The sequence below is a fragment of the Theropithecus gelada genome, chromosome 11, assembly GCF_003255815.1.
Source record: "Theropithecus gelada isolate Dixy chromosome 11, Tgel_1.0, whole genome shotgun sequence".
Taxonomy (NCBI): Eukaryota; Metazoa; Chordata; class Mammalia; order Primates; family Cercopithecidae; genus Theropithecus; species Theropithecus gelada.
In genome coordinates, this window is record NC_037679.1 from 11,898,209 (window position 1) to 11,918,507 (window position 20,299).

The window sequence follows — 20,299 nt, forward strand, 5'->3', positions numbered from 1 at the left end:
AGCTTGATAAAGAGGCAGACATCTAAGTACAACTAAATCCTTATGTTACTAAAGTCTTAGCTGTTAGCAATCACAATTTGTTCTGATTCTGGTCTTATCTCTACACTTGATTAAAACACACTCCAGCTCACCCCTAATTCTTTATCTGGTACTTGGATCTCTCCCAGGGCATATGCAGGGCAAAATTCTATCTCCCAAGATGGCCCTGATTAAAAGGTTCTGTGATTATATAAATTTGGAAAATGAAATTTTCCAAAAAATGAAAAAAGTCTATGGCTCTTTCTTGGGATTTTAGTAAAGTTATTTAGCAAATTAAAAGCCCTAAGAAGTCCTATAGAAAATAATCTTTTTGCCTTAATTTAATCACAGCTTCCCAAATTTAACAACAAAATATTTCTATCTTAACAACCACTAACATGCTGCCCAGTATAGTCGGGAAACACTAGTCCAACTAGCCATCCAGGATGGATGAGAATGTGCAGATAGGGGTTAGGGCGTAAGGAGACATCCTCATCCCTGGAGAGGAAGCACTTGCTCCAAGTGAGAGAGCAGGAAGCTGAGAGCAGACTGAGGCCTGGGGTTGAAGATGCAGCAAGGGCACTGGGGTGCTGAAAACTGTACAGGTTCTCTAAAGACCAGCTCTCCTGTCAATGAATATTTCTCACCAGTAAATGGATTTGGCTGGATATTTCCAAACACCATGGCTCTTTCACAGGCATGCTGGATTTTCTGGAACTCAAATAACTGCATCTCCTCCTCTCTTCCCTTGCAGCTTGAAAGAGTGGAAAATATGGAAGCCTCGGAATTAGACAAGCCTGTATTCAGATCCCAGCCTTGCCACTTTCCAGTTGCATGGCATCAGGCAAGGCGTTTTACCCTCTGGGCCTCAGTTTCCCATTCAGCAAATTGGAGTTAGCACAGCGTCCTCATGGAGTTGTAGTGGGAACTGTAGGAGGTAAAGTTGGAAAACCCTTACACGAGGCAGGTGCTCAACACATGGCAGCTCTTGTGATGATGATGTCAATGTAGGAAGCCCTCCTAGAAGGTGTCAGTTTGGAGGCTGAAGAGGAAGGAGGAGTTATAAGGGGTAGCCCGGTATAGGGTCAAGGCAATAGTGAAGTCTTTGATTATTTTTGCAACAGGTTGCAAGGAATCATAGTGTCTATATTGGGAATTACATAAAAGCCATTTTCCCACTACAGGGCCTCATCAGTAATGCAATCTATCAATCAACAAATACTTATTGATCTGCTGCATACTTTCTAGAGGTGTGGGGACTATGTTTCAGTGAAAATAATTTCCTCTTTCAAATCTTAATTCCTATTGTCCATCTCTGAACAGAATTTTAAAACAGCTAACATTGACTGCTTGACATATACGAGTCACTGACAGGTTGTTTATATGTATCGTTTCGAATCGTCACAAAAACTTTGCAAGCCAGGAATTTTCATTCACATTTTACAGATAAGGGCATGAGGTTAATTAACTTGCCTCAAGTCAATTCACTTGCAAGCTTGGATTTTTTTTTTTTTTTTTTTTTTTGAGATGGAGTCTCACTCTGTCACCCAGGCTGGAGTGCAGTGGCGCAATCTCGCAATCTCGGCTCACTGCAACCTCCACCTTCCGGGTTCAAGCAATTATCCTGCCTCAGCCTCCTGAGTAGCTGGGATTACAGGCACCCGCCACCACGCCCAGCTAATTTTTGTATTTTCAGTAGAGACGGGGTTTCATCATGTTGGTCAGGCTGGTCTCGAACCCCTGACCTTGTGATCCACACACCTCGGTCTCCCAAAGTGCTAGAATTACAGGTGTGAGCCACCGTGCCCGGCCCGCAAGCTTGGATTTTAATAAGACTGTCCAACCTCAAAGCCTGTCATAAATTCATGGATGCTTTTCTTCTATTTAGACTTCAGCAAGTCAAATTACACCATCCCAAAGTGAAAAGTCCACTTTGACATGTAAAGAACCCACCCATATACTCTCTACCTGACTGCTGCATGATAGGTTGAACACCAGTCATGTGCAACCTACCATGCTGGCCAGGGTCACCAAGGTGCTGGTCAGGATAGTGTCTCAGGGACAGAACACATGGGTGCGCATGGAATTTATAGATGACATGAGCTGCTCCATCATCTGCAATGTAAAAGGTGATGTCCTCACCCTGTTGGAGAAACAGCAAGAGGCCAGGGGGTTGCACTTAGCTTGGCTGCTTGCTGGATCTTAGATGCTGCATTTGACCACTTGGTCCACAGGAATGATTTGCCACAATCTTCTTTTTTTCTTTTTTTTTGAGACGGAGTCTCACTCTGTTGCTCAGGCTGGAGTGCAGTGGCACAATCAAGGCTCACTGCAACCTCCGCCTCCTGGGTTCAGGCGATTCTCCTGCCTCAGCCTCCTGAGCAGCTGGGATTACAGGTGCTTCCCACCACTCCCAGCTAATTTTTGTATGTTTAGTAGAGACAGGGTTTCACCATGTTGGTCAGGCTGGTCTCGAACTCCTCACCTCAGGTGCTCCACCTGCTTTGGCCTCCCAAAGTACTGGGATTACAGGCGTGAGCCATCATATTTTGTTTTTGCTCACCAAACAGGTAATCAAGATGCACCTTTAAATAATACATTTGTGTTGCATGTTTAAAAAAAAAAAAAAAAACCACCCTTAGAATGTAATTGGTCAGATCTGCCTTGAAGCATCAACTTGTGCTGATGAAAATAGTTTTAAACTTTGTGAATTCCGTTTTAGTATCAAGGAGGAACACCCATCATTATCAAGGTATTCTCCTAATCAATCTCGATGGCTTCTCTGTCTGGAGATCAGAACTCCCGAGAGTTGAACGTGGGCCCACTCACCATCACAGGGCCTCAGCTGTAGAAACCTCATCTGCTAATGTAGGAACTTCAGGTTTGGTTTCTGGCTCAAAACTGTGGAAAGTCATTAGTCCACATACAAGGGAGGACATCCTAGAGTCCAAGAAGACACCAGCCGGCCCCGTTCAGCAGCATAGCACAGTAGTTACATGTGTACCCTTTGGATTTGAGGCCAGATCTGCCACTTCCCATCAGTCATGTCACTCTGCTTCTCCAAGCCACAGTGTCCTAATTTAGAAAATGAGGATAATTGCTGCCTGCCTCCTATGGCAGTTGCAAAGGATGAAATGAGATGACATATGCAAAATGCCCAGTGTATGACTTGGGCTAGTCACAAAAGTTAGTTGTTTAATCCAGTAATCCAGTTGTTTTTGTTAAATATGTCAGGGCAGTAATTACCTTTAAGAGTCTACCCTATCCTTTTCAAAATCTCATTAACTTAGTGAAGCTCACAGTGCCTGGCCTGCTATGTGCCAGGCATTTTGCTGTTCACTGAGGAGCACAAAGATGAATAAGGCACAGCCATCCCTTTGAGTAACTTCTATTTTAATGTGGAGAACAGGCACTGAAACTTGTCATTTTAATATAATATGGCACATGATAAAAAGGGATAGACAAAGTCCCATGGGAGTCCAGACAGATGCTCAGTGCCATGGAGGGTCTAGGAAGGCTTTCAGGAGGCAGTGCCTGGGTAATCCTCAGTGATGAGTGAGCAGGGCAAGTGGGTGATGGTGGGATGAGCATTCCTGGCAGAGAACAGAGCATCAAAGGCACAAAGGCGTGAGAAAGCCAGGTTGATACGAGAACTGCAGGCACCTTGTGGGCCATTTGCACAGGTCTTGAAAGTCCCCACATAAGGCCACACTCTTTCCTTGGCTTGTTTCCTATGTCTTCATCCAGAATAAAAGGGCATTTCCATTTTAAAACAAGCAAACTTCAGCCAGGCACGGTGGCTTATGCCTGTAATCCTTGCACTTTGGGAGGCCAAGGCAGGCAGATCGCCTGAACTCACGAGTTCGAGATCAGCCTGGGCAACATGGTGAAACCCCGTCTCTACTAAAACACACAAAAAAAAAAATTAGCCAGGCGTGGCAGCGTGCACCTGTAGTCTCACCTACTTAGGGGGCTGGGGCAGGAGAATCACTTGAACCCAGGAGGCAGAGGTTGCAGTGAGCTGAGATCATGCCACTGCACTCCAGCCTGGTGATAGAGCAAGACTCTGTCTCAAAAAAAAAAAAAAAAACTTCTACAAATACATACTTCCCTCAAATCCAGAAGAGTCTCTATTCAGTTCAACTGTAACCCCATATCACTGTAACTAAAGATCTTCTCCCAAGGAGAGAAGTGAATGAGATGACCTCTTGTTTGGCACAGCTTTCTCTGCAGTGGCACTGTGGACATTTGAGGCTGGCTATTTCTATGTTGAAGGGGACTGGCTTGTGTGATGTGGGGTGTTTAGTAGCAACCTGGCCTCTACTATTTAGATGCCAGTAGCACTCCCCCACTTGTGGCAACCAAAAATGTAGCCAAACATTGCTATATGTTCCCTGGGGAGCAAAATTGCCCCCACCGAGAGTCACAGCATTAGTTCTACCTAGAGTCACCTTCTCCTGCCACCGTCTTCTCTGGTGGTTGACAGAGCTGTCACCATTTGGTCTCGTCACCACGGATTCCAAAAGTATCAGATTCTCCCAGCACACCTCCATCAGTGGTTCCCTAGGAGAGCCAAGTCACCTTCAGCCTTCAGCCTGGGCTGGAAGTGTTGGTGGGGATTAGCTCTATCTTAGGCACAACAAAGAGGTACGTTAGACAGCGCATGTGCTAGAAGGGCTTGTGAAGGATGTAGTGAAGATTCAGATAAAATGTGTGAAGAAGCATTTTCAGAATTTAAGTGAGTTTTTCTCGATCATCCCAAGATTATCTCACGGTGCCCACATTTTTTGTCTTTGTCTTTGTCTTTGCATAGAGGGAGAATGCACATGGACTGAAGTTCTGAGAAGGCAGAGAGAAGGTGCAGTCCAAATCCCAGAAAGTGAGATCTCTGATGCTTGGCTAACAAACACTCCACCCAGTTCTAGGCAAAACAGAGAAGAATCGTGTAGAGATTTACCTGCAAATTGCGTAAAACTTTACATGCAAACCTTGATCATCAGCAGTCAAGTCTAGATTATCCATAGGCAAGCGCTGAACTACTTTCAAATTCTTGTAGAAAACAATCCCCTAATTTCCTTAACTGAGCCTTTGTAGATGTGACACTGTTACCATTGATACTTGCTCTGACCTATAGCCTATATTCTCACAAAGATATAGAAGGGAATCACCTGAAATCTAAAAACTCAACTTGGTCTTCCTAATGGGAAGTGAACCAGTGAGTCTGCAATCTCTTAGAACAGGAAAACACTCTTTTGAGCATATCTTCTGTGGAAGACAGTGTGGGAGTGGTTGGAGGGAATAGATAGATAGATAGATAGATAGATAGATAGATAGATAGATAGAATAGGGTATAGGGTAGAAGTTGGTTCCTCTGTTTCATTGCAAGTGGATATACCTCTCCACACCCAGGAAAGAGAGATGTGGAAGAGAGAGCAAAGAAATTCTTGACAATTGACCAAAGACCGCAAATCCCAGTTTAGGATCCAGGCTCACAAGTAGGCATTATTCAACAATCACTGTGAGCTCATTATGGGCAAAAGTATGCCTTAGAGGACAGGAAAAGCATGGACAACACAGGACTTACTGACTACCTACTAGAAGAATGAAAAGTCTAGTCAAGTACAAGAAAGCAAACTCAAGCCCAGTGACTTAAGAGCACTGAAAAGTCAACATAGAATTCTGCAAAAAAAACTATGCAAATGCTAAGGCAAAGGAAAAGAAGGAGCACTCAGAAGCAGGTAAAGTTCCCTGCAAGGGGGTTTCAGCCTGGATTAGAAACAGTCAGGGCCTGGCAGGGCGTGGTGGCTCATGCCTGTAATCCCAGCACTTTGCGAGGCGGAGGCAGGCAGATCACCTGAGGTCAGGAGTTAGAAACCACCCTGGCCAACATGCACTAAAAATGCAAAAATTAGCTGGGCGTGGTGGCTTGCACCTGTAATCCCAGCTACTCAGGAGGCTGAGGCATGAGAATCACTTGAACCCAGGAGGCAGAGGTTGCGATGAACCGAGATAGTGCCACTGCACTCCAGCCTGAGTGACACAGGGAGACTCCATCTCAAAAAATAAAGAAAGAAAGAAACAGTCAGTGCTGGGCTGAGAATATCCAGCCAAGCATAGAGTTAACTCCTTGGGTCCCAGGTCCTGACACCAAGGTCACCTGCCCTGACTATTCCTCTGGAACAATGACACCTCCAAGAAATAGCCTCTCCGCCCCACTCCTCCTGTGCCAGGCTGTCCTTTAAGAAGCTGCATGGAGCCCCACCCCACCACTTCACCACTAGTGGTTACTTAGGTAGCAGGGGTTCCTGTAAACCCCACAGGAGAAACAAGGCCAGTGAGCATAGGTCCAGGGAGGAACAGCAAAGGACAAAGGTCACTGTCTGAAAGTGAGACTGGAAACCAGTGTGCATAGTACCCAGGAAGGCCAGGCCTGCTCTGGGCTTTCCTTGGAGCCAATTTAGAACCCCCCTGACTGCTCAGGTGGGGGCACTCTGAAGAACGTGGCCCAGGCTCCACCATCTGGTAGATTGCACTCCTGTCCCTGACTCCTGACCCTGATTCCAGTCCACATTGGTTCTCAGCATGGGCCCTCTTCTCCACCCTCTCTCCAGAAAAACTCATTAGTTTCCATGGCTTTAAAATCCACCCTTAAGCTGATGATGTCCAGATGCGAGTGTCTAGCCCTGATGGGGCCCCCTTCTGAATCTACAGGCTCACATCTCACCTGGATGTCTCATGTGTCTATCTCATGAGCAGCTCTTGCTTGTCTAAAGCAGAGCTGAAGTTTCTCTCCACATCTATCCCGCCCTCCCACCCCTCCACTCAAGTCAGTAAATGGCACCAACCACCCAAGTGCTCATACTGGGAAACTGGGTATCCTGGTTGAATCTCCCCTTTCCCTTAACCTCCCCACCTCCATCCAGTCCATTAACCAGTCCTGGCATTCATCCAACTCAGCCCCTAGTTTCATTTCTTTATATACTTCCCACAATTTAAAATTATTTTGTTCATTTGGTTTGCTTACTTTTTTTTGTTGATTTCCTTACTAAAATGAGGGTGGGGTCAACATCTGATTTCTTGCTCACCAATTCATCTCCAGAATTTAGCCCAGTTCCAGACAGAAAACAAACACTTAATGAATACTTGTTGAATGAGTGAAGGAAGGAATTCAATGATAAAGACTTTGCCCAGGGTGAAGCAGCTGCCCCATGACTGGCACAGTCCCATAGGGCCAATCTCCTAAACTGGGTCGGGCACTGAGCCTCCCCACCTATGTCTCCTACTTCTTTCCACAGAAGGATACCAACCAGAAAAAGTACCTTCCTACCCAAACGTGAAGTAACAGCTCCTAAATCCCACCTCCTTCAAAAAGTGGAACCAGCTGGATTTCCACACTGAATCTCTTCAACTGTCAGTTACAGGTTTTCTTTATCTATCTGCCATTCCTCATCTCTAAAATAAATTCAACCTTGTCCAAGGATGGAAATACCGCTTCCCTGGCCTAGCCTGACTTCACATTTCTATTCCACAGCCTGTGTGTTCTCTCTGGGTGCCTGGGCAGTGTGGCATGCCTGGAAGGCATCGTCAAAGACAGTGGGGGGAAGTGGAAGGAGCTCTAGACTTGGGATGCAGGGCTTCATTCCCAGCTCAGGCATTCACGTGCTATAAGTCCCTAGAGGAGTCACCCTTCCTCTCTGAGCCTCGGTCTTTTCATTTGGAAGCAAAGGCCTTGGACTCCTTGCTTCTGAGTCCTTTCCAGCAGTGACCTTTTGGACAGCACTCCCATGGCCAACTAACACATTCTCAGAACTTCTTGGTGCAGGGCAGAGGCCAGGATGACAAGAACTCTCATGGCTGGTGCACATACTTTCAGGCCCCAAGTGCATGCACAGTGCTTAGGGGCAAGAATGGGGGCCTCTGCAGGAAATGCTGGATTAAAGGAAGCTAACAGGTTTTCCTTGCTACTGAACTTCTTAGAAACTCTAATATGTGCTCCAAAAAGAAAAGATGTAATGGGCGTGGAATCTTTTATTGCAGAGTGTCTCAACGGAATGGTGTTCCTGGGTCAGACTTTGAATAGGCTGCTCTGGGGAAACCTCTCCATCCCTGGGCTTCCAGCAGCCCGCACTTTCCCGGAGCACTTTGATGGGGGAAAAGCTTTCACGATGTCAGCTGGAGTGAGAATCAACACCAAGGGAAGAAACCCTCTGTCCCCAAGGCCCTCTTAGTTCCCCCACATGAGAGAAGGCAGGGAGGAGATAGATGTCTGCATGGCCCAGCCTTCACCATCAAGGACGGTGAGGGTACACAGGGTACGCAGCATCCGGGAGCAGAACCTCTCCCTCCCCACAGTGCTCACAGAATAATGAATAACCGGATCCGCACAACGTATGAAGAAGACAAACTGCCTCTGTTTCAGAGGAAGAGTTCTCCAGCTGCTCTGTGGATCACAGAGCCCACATGGGAGAGGTAGAGGCAGGGAGGCCAGGGAGGTGACCAGGGAGCTCAGTGCCCTGAGGAGAAGGACATGGAGCGAATACTCAGAGGCCCGGAGTGAAACAGTGCACTTTATTGGCGAAAGACCGGAGGGGCGGAGGGGGCTGTGTGCTATATACATCAGAGCTGTAGTGAACATCCCACCCAGGGAAGGGACCCCGGGGCAGCAGAAGGTGGCGGCCTAGGCCACACCTGTACAATCAGAGGCACAGGCTGGAGCCAGAGAGGGGAGCCTGAAATTCTCGTGACTGGGCTTGGCCAGGGATCTGGAAGGAGGAGCAAGAGGCCACCAACCTTCCAGCGCAGAGCCACGTTCTTGGGAAGCTGGGGGTGTTGCCGATATGGGGGCGTGGGGAGCGGAGGGGAAGCGCGGGTGGCTGCGATGCTGATGCGTACTCTTTATCTGGAGTAGCGCTGAGAGGACTGGGAGGACTGGGAGAACTTGATGCTGCCGCCCCGGTTGCTGGCAGAGCTGAAGCCCCCACCACTGACTCCATAGCGGGCGCCGGAGCTGGAGCCAAAGCCGCTGCCACCGCTGAAACCGCCGCTGCTGCCGCCACCAAATCCGCCGCCGATTCCACCGCCGATTCCACCGCCGCCTCCCCGGCCAAAGCCACTGCTTGAGCCTCCGCCCGCGCCAAGGCCACCTCCTAAGCCACCGCCCACGCCTCCGCCGTAACCGCCTGCATAGCCACCTGCGGAGGCGGAAGTCGTGCTGCTGCTGACCACGGCTGTGGGGGAGAGGACAGGACAGCGATCAGCGCCGGCGCCCAGGCCGGCTGCTGTGTTATCATCAATGATCCACCAGGCCCGGGACTATCCAGAGCTGACCAAGGCAGCTTTGCACAGGATAGTCACAACGAGCCGTTCCATGGCCACTAGCTACTCACTCCCCTGCCATTAAGCCATTTTGAATTAGCCAGTGGTTCCTCCCACAGTACAATCTTGATGACCCCCTGGGAGGGGATCTAGCCTCTGAATTTCTTCTCCCATCAAGGGGCCCCCTATGGATCTTCCACATTGGCCGTTGAAGCCTATCAAAAGTGCCCTGAACCCAGAACAATTACAAAAGCCAATCGCTTCCCTCTCCTCTCCCAGAAAACCCCTCCAACTTCCATAAAAATATGTTTAAATTAGTTGCTACTACCCTGAATTAGTGCAGATACTTCAGAATTAACTCTCATTTTCTTGGCTACTTTCGGTACTTACAGATGCTGACAGCGCTGGGACACTCTCCAGACATCCTGTTTGAGAAGACAAGAGAAAGTAGGCCCTGTCACAAAGCACACACCAACAAGTCCATGGACCAAGGGCATGAATAGCAACCAGAGCTGAACCGAGAAGCCTGGCACATCAGTAAACTTTCTCCACCCCTCTTTGGGCCATAGCAAGGACAGCCTGTGGGCACCCGTTGCATAAGTGCTTTGGCTGCCTGGGAAGAAGTGGGCTGGTAGAGGCAAATGCTTCACTGCAAAGCCTCTCTTTACATAGCAGGGCTCCATCCCCAGTTACTTGGTCACTTATCTGGCCCTTGACATATGACTTGAGACAGGGGGTATGGGAAGACGGGACTAGAGGCTCACCTGTACTCCTCACCCTCCAGCAGCTTGCGGTAGGTGGCAATCTCCACGTCCAGGGCCAGCTTGACATTCATCAGCTCCTGGTAGTCACGTAGCAGCCGCGCCAGGTCGTCCTTTGCCTGCTGTAGAGCAGCCTGCAGCTCTTGGAGCTTGGCATTGGCATCCTTGAGGGCCATCTCCCCACGCTGCTCAGCCTCCACAATGGCTGTCTGCAGGTTGGCATTCTGGGGCAAGGGAGGTAGGAGGGACGAGCTCAGTAAGAGGGCCCCAGGCCCTTCCTTACCTGCAATGGATTATCCCATCTTAAAGTCAGGGAACATTCCTCCTCCCCTAGTGCCTCCATCTTGTCTCCATTTGTGGAGATAGTGCCCTGTGGGTCAGCCAGCCTGAGATGACCTCCAGACATCTATTCCAAGGGAGGAGTCCTGAGATCCTAGTCCCCACCCCTCAGCAGTCATCCCAGGAGCCAGCATCCATGACCATCCCACCTGCTTCTTGATACTCTCGATCTCTGCCCGCAGCCTCTGGATCATTCTGTTGAGCTCTATGATCTCACTCTTGGTATTTCTTAAGTCATCCCCATGCCTGCCAGCTGTGGTCTGTAGCTCCCCCAACTAGAGAACAGAAGGGAAGATGGGATATTCCTGCAGCTTTGATTGAATTGTTTCTATACCTACGACATCACCCACCAAACCTTGAGAAGCTCAGTAAGCATTTGCTAAAATGACTGCATTGTGTTTCGGCAGGGACACCCCCAAGGCAGCAGGAAAGAGAACATCTGGGTTGTTGTGGTAGAAGATTTTCCTGCCCTGTAGTTCCTGAGCAAGCTGGAGTCAGTCCCACATAGCAGGCAACCAGCTCCCCCAGGGGCAAGACTTTCTGCAACTGAACCACCATTAGAAGGATGTCTTCAGAGGGTAAAACCAAAAGTCATTCACCCAGTGACCACTGGGATCTCACCACCCAGCTGTCCAATAGGCCACAGCCTCTCTGAAACCTCCAGTGGATCCTCTAAGAGGTGCCTAGCACCCACCTTAGTCTGGTACAGGGCCTCAGCTTCGGCCTTGCTTCTCTGAGCGATATCCTCATACTGTGCACGAACTTCAGCGATGATGCTGTCCAGGTCCAGGGAGCGATTATTGTCCATGGACAGCACCACAGATGTGTCACTGATGTGGCTCTGCATCTGAGACAGCTCCTGTCAACACAGAGGGAGCTTGTTCACTTTTGGGGTCTCTGTAACAAGCACACAGGGCCCTGAGAGACTCCAGATCAACAGTCTCATTCACTGATTCCTTGCTCCACATGTGTATCGGCCACACTCTGTCCCCAGCCCCCCAGCCACTCAGAGAACCCCATGTCTGCAGCCTATCCTGTGGAATCCCTTCCAAGGGTCCTCTTCTCCAGGCTCATCCCAGATGTCTTCTGGGGCCTAGATACCAAAATACACCAGCCTCAAATCTGGAAACATCTCACTCTCCCTCTGTCCCTTCTTAGTAGGTAACATCCTCACAGCATCGTAGAGGGTCCTCAGGAAGTTGATCTCATCTATCAGGGCATCCACTTTGGCCTGAAGCTCCACCTTGTTCATATAGGCACCGTCCACATCCTGAGAAAAGAAGAGCATAAAGGCCTTATTCCCCCAAGGAACAAACAACAAACCACAATTGCAGCAAGAAACAGCAGAGGGGACTGGTGAAGTGATGGTCCTTGTCCAAAACCAGTCTCCATTTGAACGGGCAATTTGTATCTCATTAGGATGGTCTAAGTTCAATCCTACTTAAAAACTAGAGACTGATTAACTGACTCTTTTAGGGATCTTCCAGACTAAGGTGCACCTGACTTCTGTTTATTGCTCCAAAGGCCTGAACTTGGCAGCTCTGTGGCAGTGGAGTGAGGAGATTCCCCCAACCCAGCCAGAAACCTGCAGCTACAAGCCTCGGAAACCTCACACACAGCCCTTACCTTCTTCAGAGTCACAAATTCATTCTCAGCAGCTGTACGTTTATTGATTTCATCCTCATATCTGTGTGAGAAAAAAAGAAACAGCTGAGTTTGGTTTTGAGGTCATCGTAAACACCATTGTTCCCTGGAACTCTGAAAGTTCATCTCTTCCGTCCCTCCATCCCTATCTCGCCCCTGTCAGATGAGCACATCCTCTTTACTATCTCCCTGTTAGTTAGGGAGACCAACCATGTCAATTTGCCCAGGCAAACTGTCTGGCTTTAGCACTAAAAGTTCTGCATCCCAGGAAACCCCTCAGTCCCAGGCAAACCTCTGGATAGTTGATCACCATACCACGAGTTGTCCCAGAATCTTTCGGATGCCAGAACCAGGATCTTCCCCAACCTGGCTCATGAGAAAATGCTTCCCCCACTCTAAACTCATCCGTTTTTTTTGTTTGTTTGTTTGTTTTTGTTTTTGTTTTGTTTTGTTTTGTTTTTAGACATAATCTCGCTCTGTCGCCCAGGCTGGAGTGCAGTGGCGCAATCTTGGCTCACTGCAACTTCCATCTCCAGGGTTCAAGCAATTCTGTATCTGGGAGTACAGGTGTGTGCCACCCGAGTATCTGGGAGTACAGGTGTGTGCCACCACACCCAGCTAATTTTTGTATTTTTAGTACAGATGAGATTTCACCATGTTGGCCAAGCTGCTCTCAAACCCCTAATCTCAAAAGATTTGCCCACCTCGGCCTCCCAGAGTGCTGGGATTACAGGCATGAGCCACCATGCCCAGCCTAAACTCATCCTTCTTGCCAATTTTATTTGCAAAGCACTATGCTTGGAGAAGGAAGGTGAGGGGAAACTGAATGAACCAAGTTGTCCTTCGTGAAGGTAAGGAGAGGGAAACGGGCCAGGTGACACCACTGCCTAGAAGTCAGGAGGCATGTAGAAGGGGCCAAGACTCTGAGACAGGGTGGGCCATGGCATCTTCCCACTCCTCCCGTCACTCACTTTTTCTTGAAGTCCTCCACCAGGTCCTGCATGTTCCTCATCTCAGAGTCCAGGTGCCCTCTCTCCCCGAGGATGTTGTCCAGGTAGCTCCGTAGGTAGTTGATGTGATTCTCAAAAAGAGGCTCAAGATTGTTGGTGCCTGAGATGGAACTTGTGCTCTGCTGCTGGAGCAGGTTCCACTTGGTCTCCAGGACCTTGTTCTGTTGCTCCAGGAACCGCACCTGCAATGGTTGCAGGAAGCAACATCAGGTAACACTTGTAGCAGAGGAGCAGAGGGGCCTTCACTCAGGTAGGACCAGGTGTCTATCTCCTGGGCCCCCAGCACAAAGGCCTAGAAAGTATGCAAAGATAGGTTCCTACTGTAGTCAGAGAGATTATGGTCAGATGGGTGATCAGTCAGGACACTACACTTGCAATGTGGTTCGGAAAGTCACAAAGGAAGGGGAAACCAGAAGTGACTCCTACCGGAAAGCAATAGAATTGTAAGGTTGACCCCTTGGTGTTCCTAAGGACTTCATGACCCTATCTCAACTTTCAAAACTACAGTACACTCTGCAAAAATGCACATAAACCTCAGCAGCACCATTTCCACCCATGACTCTACTGACATGTTAGCTCTTCAAAAACAGTGAAGTGATGCTGGGAAGCAACGCTGGCTGGCATGCCGTAGTTAGCGTGACAACACCTCTCTTGACCCTGGAGGGACAGCAGCCCCTTGAGAGCTGTCCTGGTCTGGAGAAGCTCACCGAGCACTCTTGTCTTCCTGACTAGGCTGAGTAGGAGTGCACAGTCACCCATTTCTCTGCACTCCCTTGGGACTAAGGTTCTTATGCTCCTAATCCCTCATCCAGGTGATCAGCCTCCTCTGCCTGGCACAGCAACATGTAGGGGAAAGGGCTTCCTGGAAAGCTCAGAGGACAGCTTATATTTGAAAAGCCTCCCATTCTCAGTGGACCCTTGCCTGATGGTGGCCGTGGCCCTTGCCTTGGGTTGCCTGCCCTGCCAGCCTGGGCCTCAGTAAGGCAATGACTGGAAGTTTCAGCAGAGGTTCCGACAAACAGGATATGCGGTTCTCAGGTCCAAATAGGGGACTGTTTTCTTTCTACACCTCCCCTCACTTGACCATGTGGACAAACTCCTCAACCCTGAATATCTTCCCAGACCCTAGAGTTCCACCTAACTCCTCACCCTCCAGTCTGGCCCATCCAAGACACATTTAAACACTGTGTCCCAAAGATCAAATTCAAAGTCTCCAGCCCAGGAAGGGATGGCCAGTCAGAGCTTCATCACCTTGTCAATGAAGGAGGCAAACTTGTTGTTGAGGGTCTTGATCTGCTCCCGCTCCTGGGCCTTTACTTGTCCAATCTGGGGGTCGATCTCCACATTGAGGGGCTGCAGGAGACTCTGGTTGATAGTCACTTCCTGAATTCCCCCAGGAAAGCCCCCAGGGCCAAAGCCACCAGGACTGCCAAAGCTGCCGGGCCCACCAAAGCCACCAGGACCACCAAAGCCACCAGGACCACCAAAGCCACTAGCCCCTCCAAAGCCACCAGCCCCTCCAAAGCCACCAGCTCCACCAAAGCCACCTCCCATTCCTCTGACACCACCAAAGCCACCACCAAAGCCACCTCCATAGCCGCCCCCAAAGCCACCTCCATAGCCACCTGCAAAGCCACAGCTGCTACGGCCTCCCCCAAAGCCTCCAGCCCGGGAGCCACCAGCTGCCACGCTGATGGAGATGCTCTTGTTGCCACCCAGGTTGTAGAGGCTGCGACTGCCAAAGCCGCCTGCTCCGCTCCGGAAGCCATAGGCTCCTCCACCAGCTACCCCAGAGCGGGTCACACAGCTCATCCTGCTGCTGCCGGAGACCACGGCAGAGCGGCCGGAGAAACCCTGGCTCCCGCCACCAGATGTCTTGCTGGCTTGTCTGCTCATGGTGAAGAGTTTGGTGAAGAGAAGAGTGTAAGTTAAGCAGGGAACACTGACAGTCAGAGGAAGAGGGACGGGAACTGAAGACCTGTGCAAAATAAATCCTTTTATATACATTTGAGGAGGTCGTTGGGCTCAAACGAAGGAGAGATAATTAATCCCAAATATTCATGGGTTGGGTTTGCCTCCAAGGCAATAAGTTTATTCCAGGCTACCAAACACACCTTGAAAATAATCTGAAATGGTAAAAGTGCTAAGGTGGCAGGCTTACCTGGCGAGGGGGTGGTGCCTGGCATTGCCCCATGTTTGGGCATGGCCTCCTCCTAGCTTTGTCTGACGGGAGCCAGGAGGCACACTCACCTGCATCAGGTGCTCAGCAGCCGTCCCTCTGCGTGTTAGCTGCCCCTGGGCCCCGCAGAGCTGTGCCCAGCTCTGGAAAGGATAGAGTGGAGACGTGAGGAGGTTCTGCTTCTCTGAGCAGAAGAGACAGTGGAGCCCACTCACAGCTCTGGGAAAGTGTTTTAATGGAAGGATTGATGCAGATCTCTCCACGATTATTGAGTGCACAGTATGTGCCCGGCTCTGTGCTGGGTTTTGGGATGAAGCGCTGACCTCTCCTCCTCCCTTCCTGGAAACAAAGCCCAGAACTATCACAAATATGCCTCCTGGGTTCTCCCTATACCCCAAGCTTTAGTTCAGGAGGTAGTGGTGTTTTGGTTTATGACTATCTTCAGAGAAAAAGTCAAGTTAACACCTGTCCATGTTGACCAGACACTGGCAAAATCCAACATGCCTAATATTTTTTTCTCTTTAAAACTTCCCAAAGAAATTGTACACTATTACACATCTCAGGGTTTCTCTATGGCTTCCTTTCTTGCTCCCCACATTTTGGCATTTCTCTGGTTTTAGCTTAAGGCCTAGGGAACGAGAAACTCAAACATCAAGTCAACAACAAATTCAGCAAATATTTACAGACTGCCAAATGTGTGCCAGGCCCTGTACAAAACCCTAGAGACCCAGTCACGGACAAGACACACAGGACCCCTGTGGGACCATTTTCTGGTTGAGAGATGTGCTCCTGAGAGTCGCCCACGCCCCTCTAAACCCCAGAAAGCCAGATCTGGCAGAGCTGGCAGCACTATGGAACATGTCTGACTCCAAAAGCCTGAAACTCTGCCTGTCTGGGATTGTCCAGAGGCTTATGACTGGGCTTGGTTTGTCCAAGAGAAAAGCCATCCTGCTCACTCTGGAGCTGGCCAAGTTAGCTGCTTATCTCTCCAGGACAGGCCTTTTTTTGTTCTGTCTGCTGCACATTGGGCCCTTCTAAGGGTGTGGTCTGTATGGCCCTGGCAGGAGCTTCCTTAGAATTGGGGAAAAGGACAGACTTCAACACCCACTGGTTAGGGCTGGGAGTGGCCCAAGTGCAAAGGAAATGAAATTTTCTTCAGTGGCCTGGTTCTTCCATTTTATCTGTATCTCTCCCATGTGTTACCTGCCAGGCTGTGCAACATCCTAGCTCCACCCCAGGATAAAACCATAAGCTCTCCAGGAGTTTCCAGTCTTGTTAATACACTGGGTCCCTTGGACCAAAGCACAGTGCTTTGCCAATAGTAAGTGCCATAAAGTTTGGTTTGTTGAAAAAATGAATGAGTCCATCAATTTATTATTAATGAATTAATGGTTAAGCCCTTTTACTGGATTACAACCAGGTAAAACTGGTTGAAAGCTAGTTCAACTCCCATTGCATGAGGTAGCACAAGCTAATTGAGATTATTTCAATGTGAGGAATCCAGACTTCTCAAATTTGGTGTTCAGATTTAGAAAAATGTACATGCAAAATGAATGTCACCTCCTCAGGGGGAAAAAAAAAGTAGAATCACAGAATCAAGAACCAATCAATCAAGAATCAACCAATTACAGAATCAAGTTGAAGTTGACTGGACGTTCCAGGTCACACAATCTGTCCCGTTCATTGCTGGGATCCCCTCTCCAGCACCTCTGACTTATATCCCTGATTTTCTGTAAGTTCTGCCCATGGACTGTGAAGTTAGCCCTGGCCCAGAGGGTGGCCACACAGGCTCCTCTCCTCTTTGCTCCCTCAGAGGCAATGAACCAATCCCAGGGCTAGACTAGATCCTCCCCATAAGTAAGTACGACCAAGGCTGTTTAAATTCTATGCATTTCAGCGTCACTAACCATAAAAGATAATCAATCATCTCTGACCCTCTAGATCTCACAGGAACATAGCTAGATGCATGAAATATCTGCCAGTGTTTCAAGAAACATATCACGAGGCCAAGTGTGGTGGCTCACGCCTGTAACCCCAGCACTTGGCAAGGCTGAGGTGGGCAGATTGCTTGAGCCCGGGAGTTTCAGACCAGCCTTGGAAACATGGCAAAACACCATCTCTACAAAAAAATACAAAGATTAGCCGGGTGTGGTGTCATGTGCGTGTAGACCCAGGTGCTCGAGAGGCTGAGGCTGGAGGATCACTTGAGCCTGGGAGGTCAAGGCTGCAGTGAGCTATGATTGCACCATGGCACTCCAGCCTGGACAACAGAACAAGACCATTCTCAACAAAAAAAAAAAAAAAAAGGAAACATATTACAAAAATTAGGCCATATTTTTTCTTATAATATCTAAGAGAGCAGGATGGAGGACTTGCCTTTATGCCAGACAGAAATGAGGCTGCTGCTTGGTCAGGTGTGGGGCCTCGGTTCCAGGGCAATGAGTCTCTAGGAATTCTTAAACCCATAGTGATTCAGGGTACTTAGTGCCCCCAGTGAGGGAGATCTCAGCCATTGCCAGAGCCCACTGATTCTGAATCATGCTTGTCATTCCTTTAGAAGGAATTATCTTGGAGAAGAATCTTGGAGAAGCAACATCACAATCACTGCTGTCATCAGCTAGTCCTGGGTCTGGGACCTCCCCAACAGATGGTGGAAGGAAAGGGAAGAAGGGCATAATCTATACTTACTCTTGGGGTCGGGATAGCAGAGAAGACATGGCTTGGCCTTTGAGAGGACAGGGAGCAAAACAAAGACTGGGGAGTACATTCCCAGGACTAGAATGTCAATTCTGATCAGAGTTGTAAGTGAAGGAAGTGGTGGAAGGGGAGGAGATAATCAGTGAGTTGAAATTCTTATTGGTTGGGCCCAGCCCTCTAAACTTGGAGGGCCTAATAAACACTTTGAGAAAATAGAGTTGGTTTACAGTCACCTCCAACACCTGAATTATCTGAAGTTTATTAACTAAGCTCCTTAAGTGCTTTCTCCCTGGAGAGAAGAGTGAGTCACTGGATTGCAATGTGTGAAATCAGAGACTCATAGGGTGCTATGGCCAGGAGACTCTCTAGTCCACTCCTCTACCTCAAGGCAGAATCCGCCTGGCCACTCCTACTCTTCAAGATCCCCGTGGAAGGCAATTCATCAAATCTCCTAACTTGCCCAGGCCAGCAAGACCCCACCCTGACCCAAGGAAGGCCTTCATGGATCTAGCTTTCAGGCCTTCCACTCCATTCCATGGGAACCCAACTCCTCTTATAGGATCAGTGAAATTTTGGTCAGCGGGAGCCCCAGTCACCTGTCCGTCATGGCATGACACCCATACCTCTCTGGGTGTGAAGGCCCCTTTTAACACACACAAAATTACATTGACCTTCACACATGTCAGAACTCATACTTCCAGTATCCTTTAAGAACATACATTTTTTACTATGAATTTAGCAAACACTTTTAAATAAAATTGCAGTTCATAATCATATACATTTGAAAGTGGTAATACATATACATAAAAAGACACACTATTCACTCAATCAAGAGACACTTGCATCCATGTGCATTCTCAGAACCCTTGCAGTCCTGACACAACAGCAACCCTAACTGGGGCCTCTCAGCCTCAGGTCTCAAGCTCCTGCCCCCTCCACCGCTGGACACCTGCCCCCAGCTGAGATTCCCTGCTGAGCGCTGTTACCACCTGTCTTCCCTGCCTTTGTGTCCATCAGCCTGTGGCCTTTGCAGGCCTTCAGCAGATGGGAACTGAGTTCAGATGAATTTGCTCTTGCCTGACCTTCCAGAGTAAAACACACAAACTCCCCTGGCTTCTGTATCACAACCCTTCCAATATTAGAAAATACTGTGGAGTTCACAGACACCAACCTCCCAGTTTGATAGACCCAGTTGTTTCTCCCAGTCCTCAGTACACATGGTTTCCAGGACTATTCTCTGCACCCACTTTAATATGTAATGGATCTCTTAAAACTACAGGGCTAAGATAGGGTACTCAAAGGTGGCTTCATGTGCACCAGAACTAATAGGAAGCCCCTTCCTGTCTGTGATGGGGGCACCGTGCTTCTTTCAATGCAAGCTAAGATTCTATTCCCTTCCTTAGCTCTTGACTTCCATCAGTCCTGCCTGAGGAGGAGAATGGTAAGGCATGGGTTTGTTGGTGGTGGTGCAGAGGGGGGTTGGTTTGCTTTTGTTTTTGTTTTTGTTTTGAGAGAGAGAGAGGGAGTGTCTCATTCTGTTGCCCAGGCTGGAGTGCGGTGGCGCAATCTCAGCTCGCTGCAACTTCAACCTCCCAGACTCAAGCCATCCTCCCACCGCAGCCTCCCAAGTAGCTGGGACACAGGCATGCACCACCATGCCCAGCTATTTTTTTTTTTTTGCAGAGACAGGGTCTCTCGATCTAACCCAGGTTGGTCTTGAACTCCTAGGCTCAAGCAATCCGCCCACTTCAGCCTCCCAAAGTGCTGAGATTATAGACATGGGCCACTATGCCGGCCAGCTTCCTAGTTTTAAATAACTCACTTCCTTGTCCTGCTGTAAGAATAAACTGAAGGGACAGCATTCACAAAGCACTTACAGAGAAAATAAACATAACAGTAAAAATGAAAAAAAAAAAAAGGTTTGCCCTGAATAAGCCTCTATTTACATAAGATTCCTCTGCATGGATAAGAGCTGTCCATTTATATTTGTGCTGAATCATGTCTGGCTGGCGTGCCTGATCAAACCAGATGCTTGTGCACGGCAGAAATCACAACCTTGTCCTCGCTGGAGAATTCCCAAGAGATCTTAGGAAGTTATTAAACAGTTGTCGTAAAACAAAAGATAGGCAGGGTGCGGTGGCTGAGGCCTGTAATCCCAGCACTTTGGGAGGTCAAGGGGGTGCGGATCACGAGGTCAGGAGATCGAGACCATTCTGGTTAACACGATGAAACCCCGTCTCTATTAAAAATACAAAAAATTAGCCAGTCGTGGTGGTGGGCGCCTGTAGTCCCAGCTACTCCAGAGGCTAAGGCAGGAGAATGACTGAACCAGGGAG

General features: G+C 48.8%; 1 protein-coding gene across 2 annotated transcripts; it reads right to left on the reverse strand.

Annotated features, from left to right (window-relative positions):
• Positions 1-8,571: 8,571 nt before the first annotated feature.
• On the reverse strand, positions 8,572-15,051 carry LOC112635131 (keratin, type II cytoskeletal 3). Of its 2 annotated transcripts, XM_025403062.1 has the most exons (10): positions 14,767-15,034; positions 14,339-14,712; positions 13,049-13,269; positions 12,060-12,120; positions 11,608-11,703; positions 11,128-11,292; positions 10,583-10,708; positions 10,098-10,318; positions 9,724-9,758; positions 8,572-9,245 (listed from the first exon to the last, which is right to left on the reverse strand). In XM_025403062.1, the coding sequence occupies exons 1-10, from the start codon at positions 14,981-14,983 to the stop codon at positions 8,914-8,916; spliced, it is 1,848 nt and encodes a 615-aa protein (XP_025258847.1). In that variant the 5' UTR covers positions 14,984-15,034; the 3' UTR covers positions 8,572-8,913. The 2 variants fall into 2 exon arrangements, with proteins under 2 accessions (XP_025258847.1, XP_025258846.1); XM_025403061.1 differs by having other exon boundaries at positions 14,339-15,051.
• Positions 15,052-20,299: the final 5,248 nt, after the last annotated feature.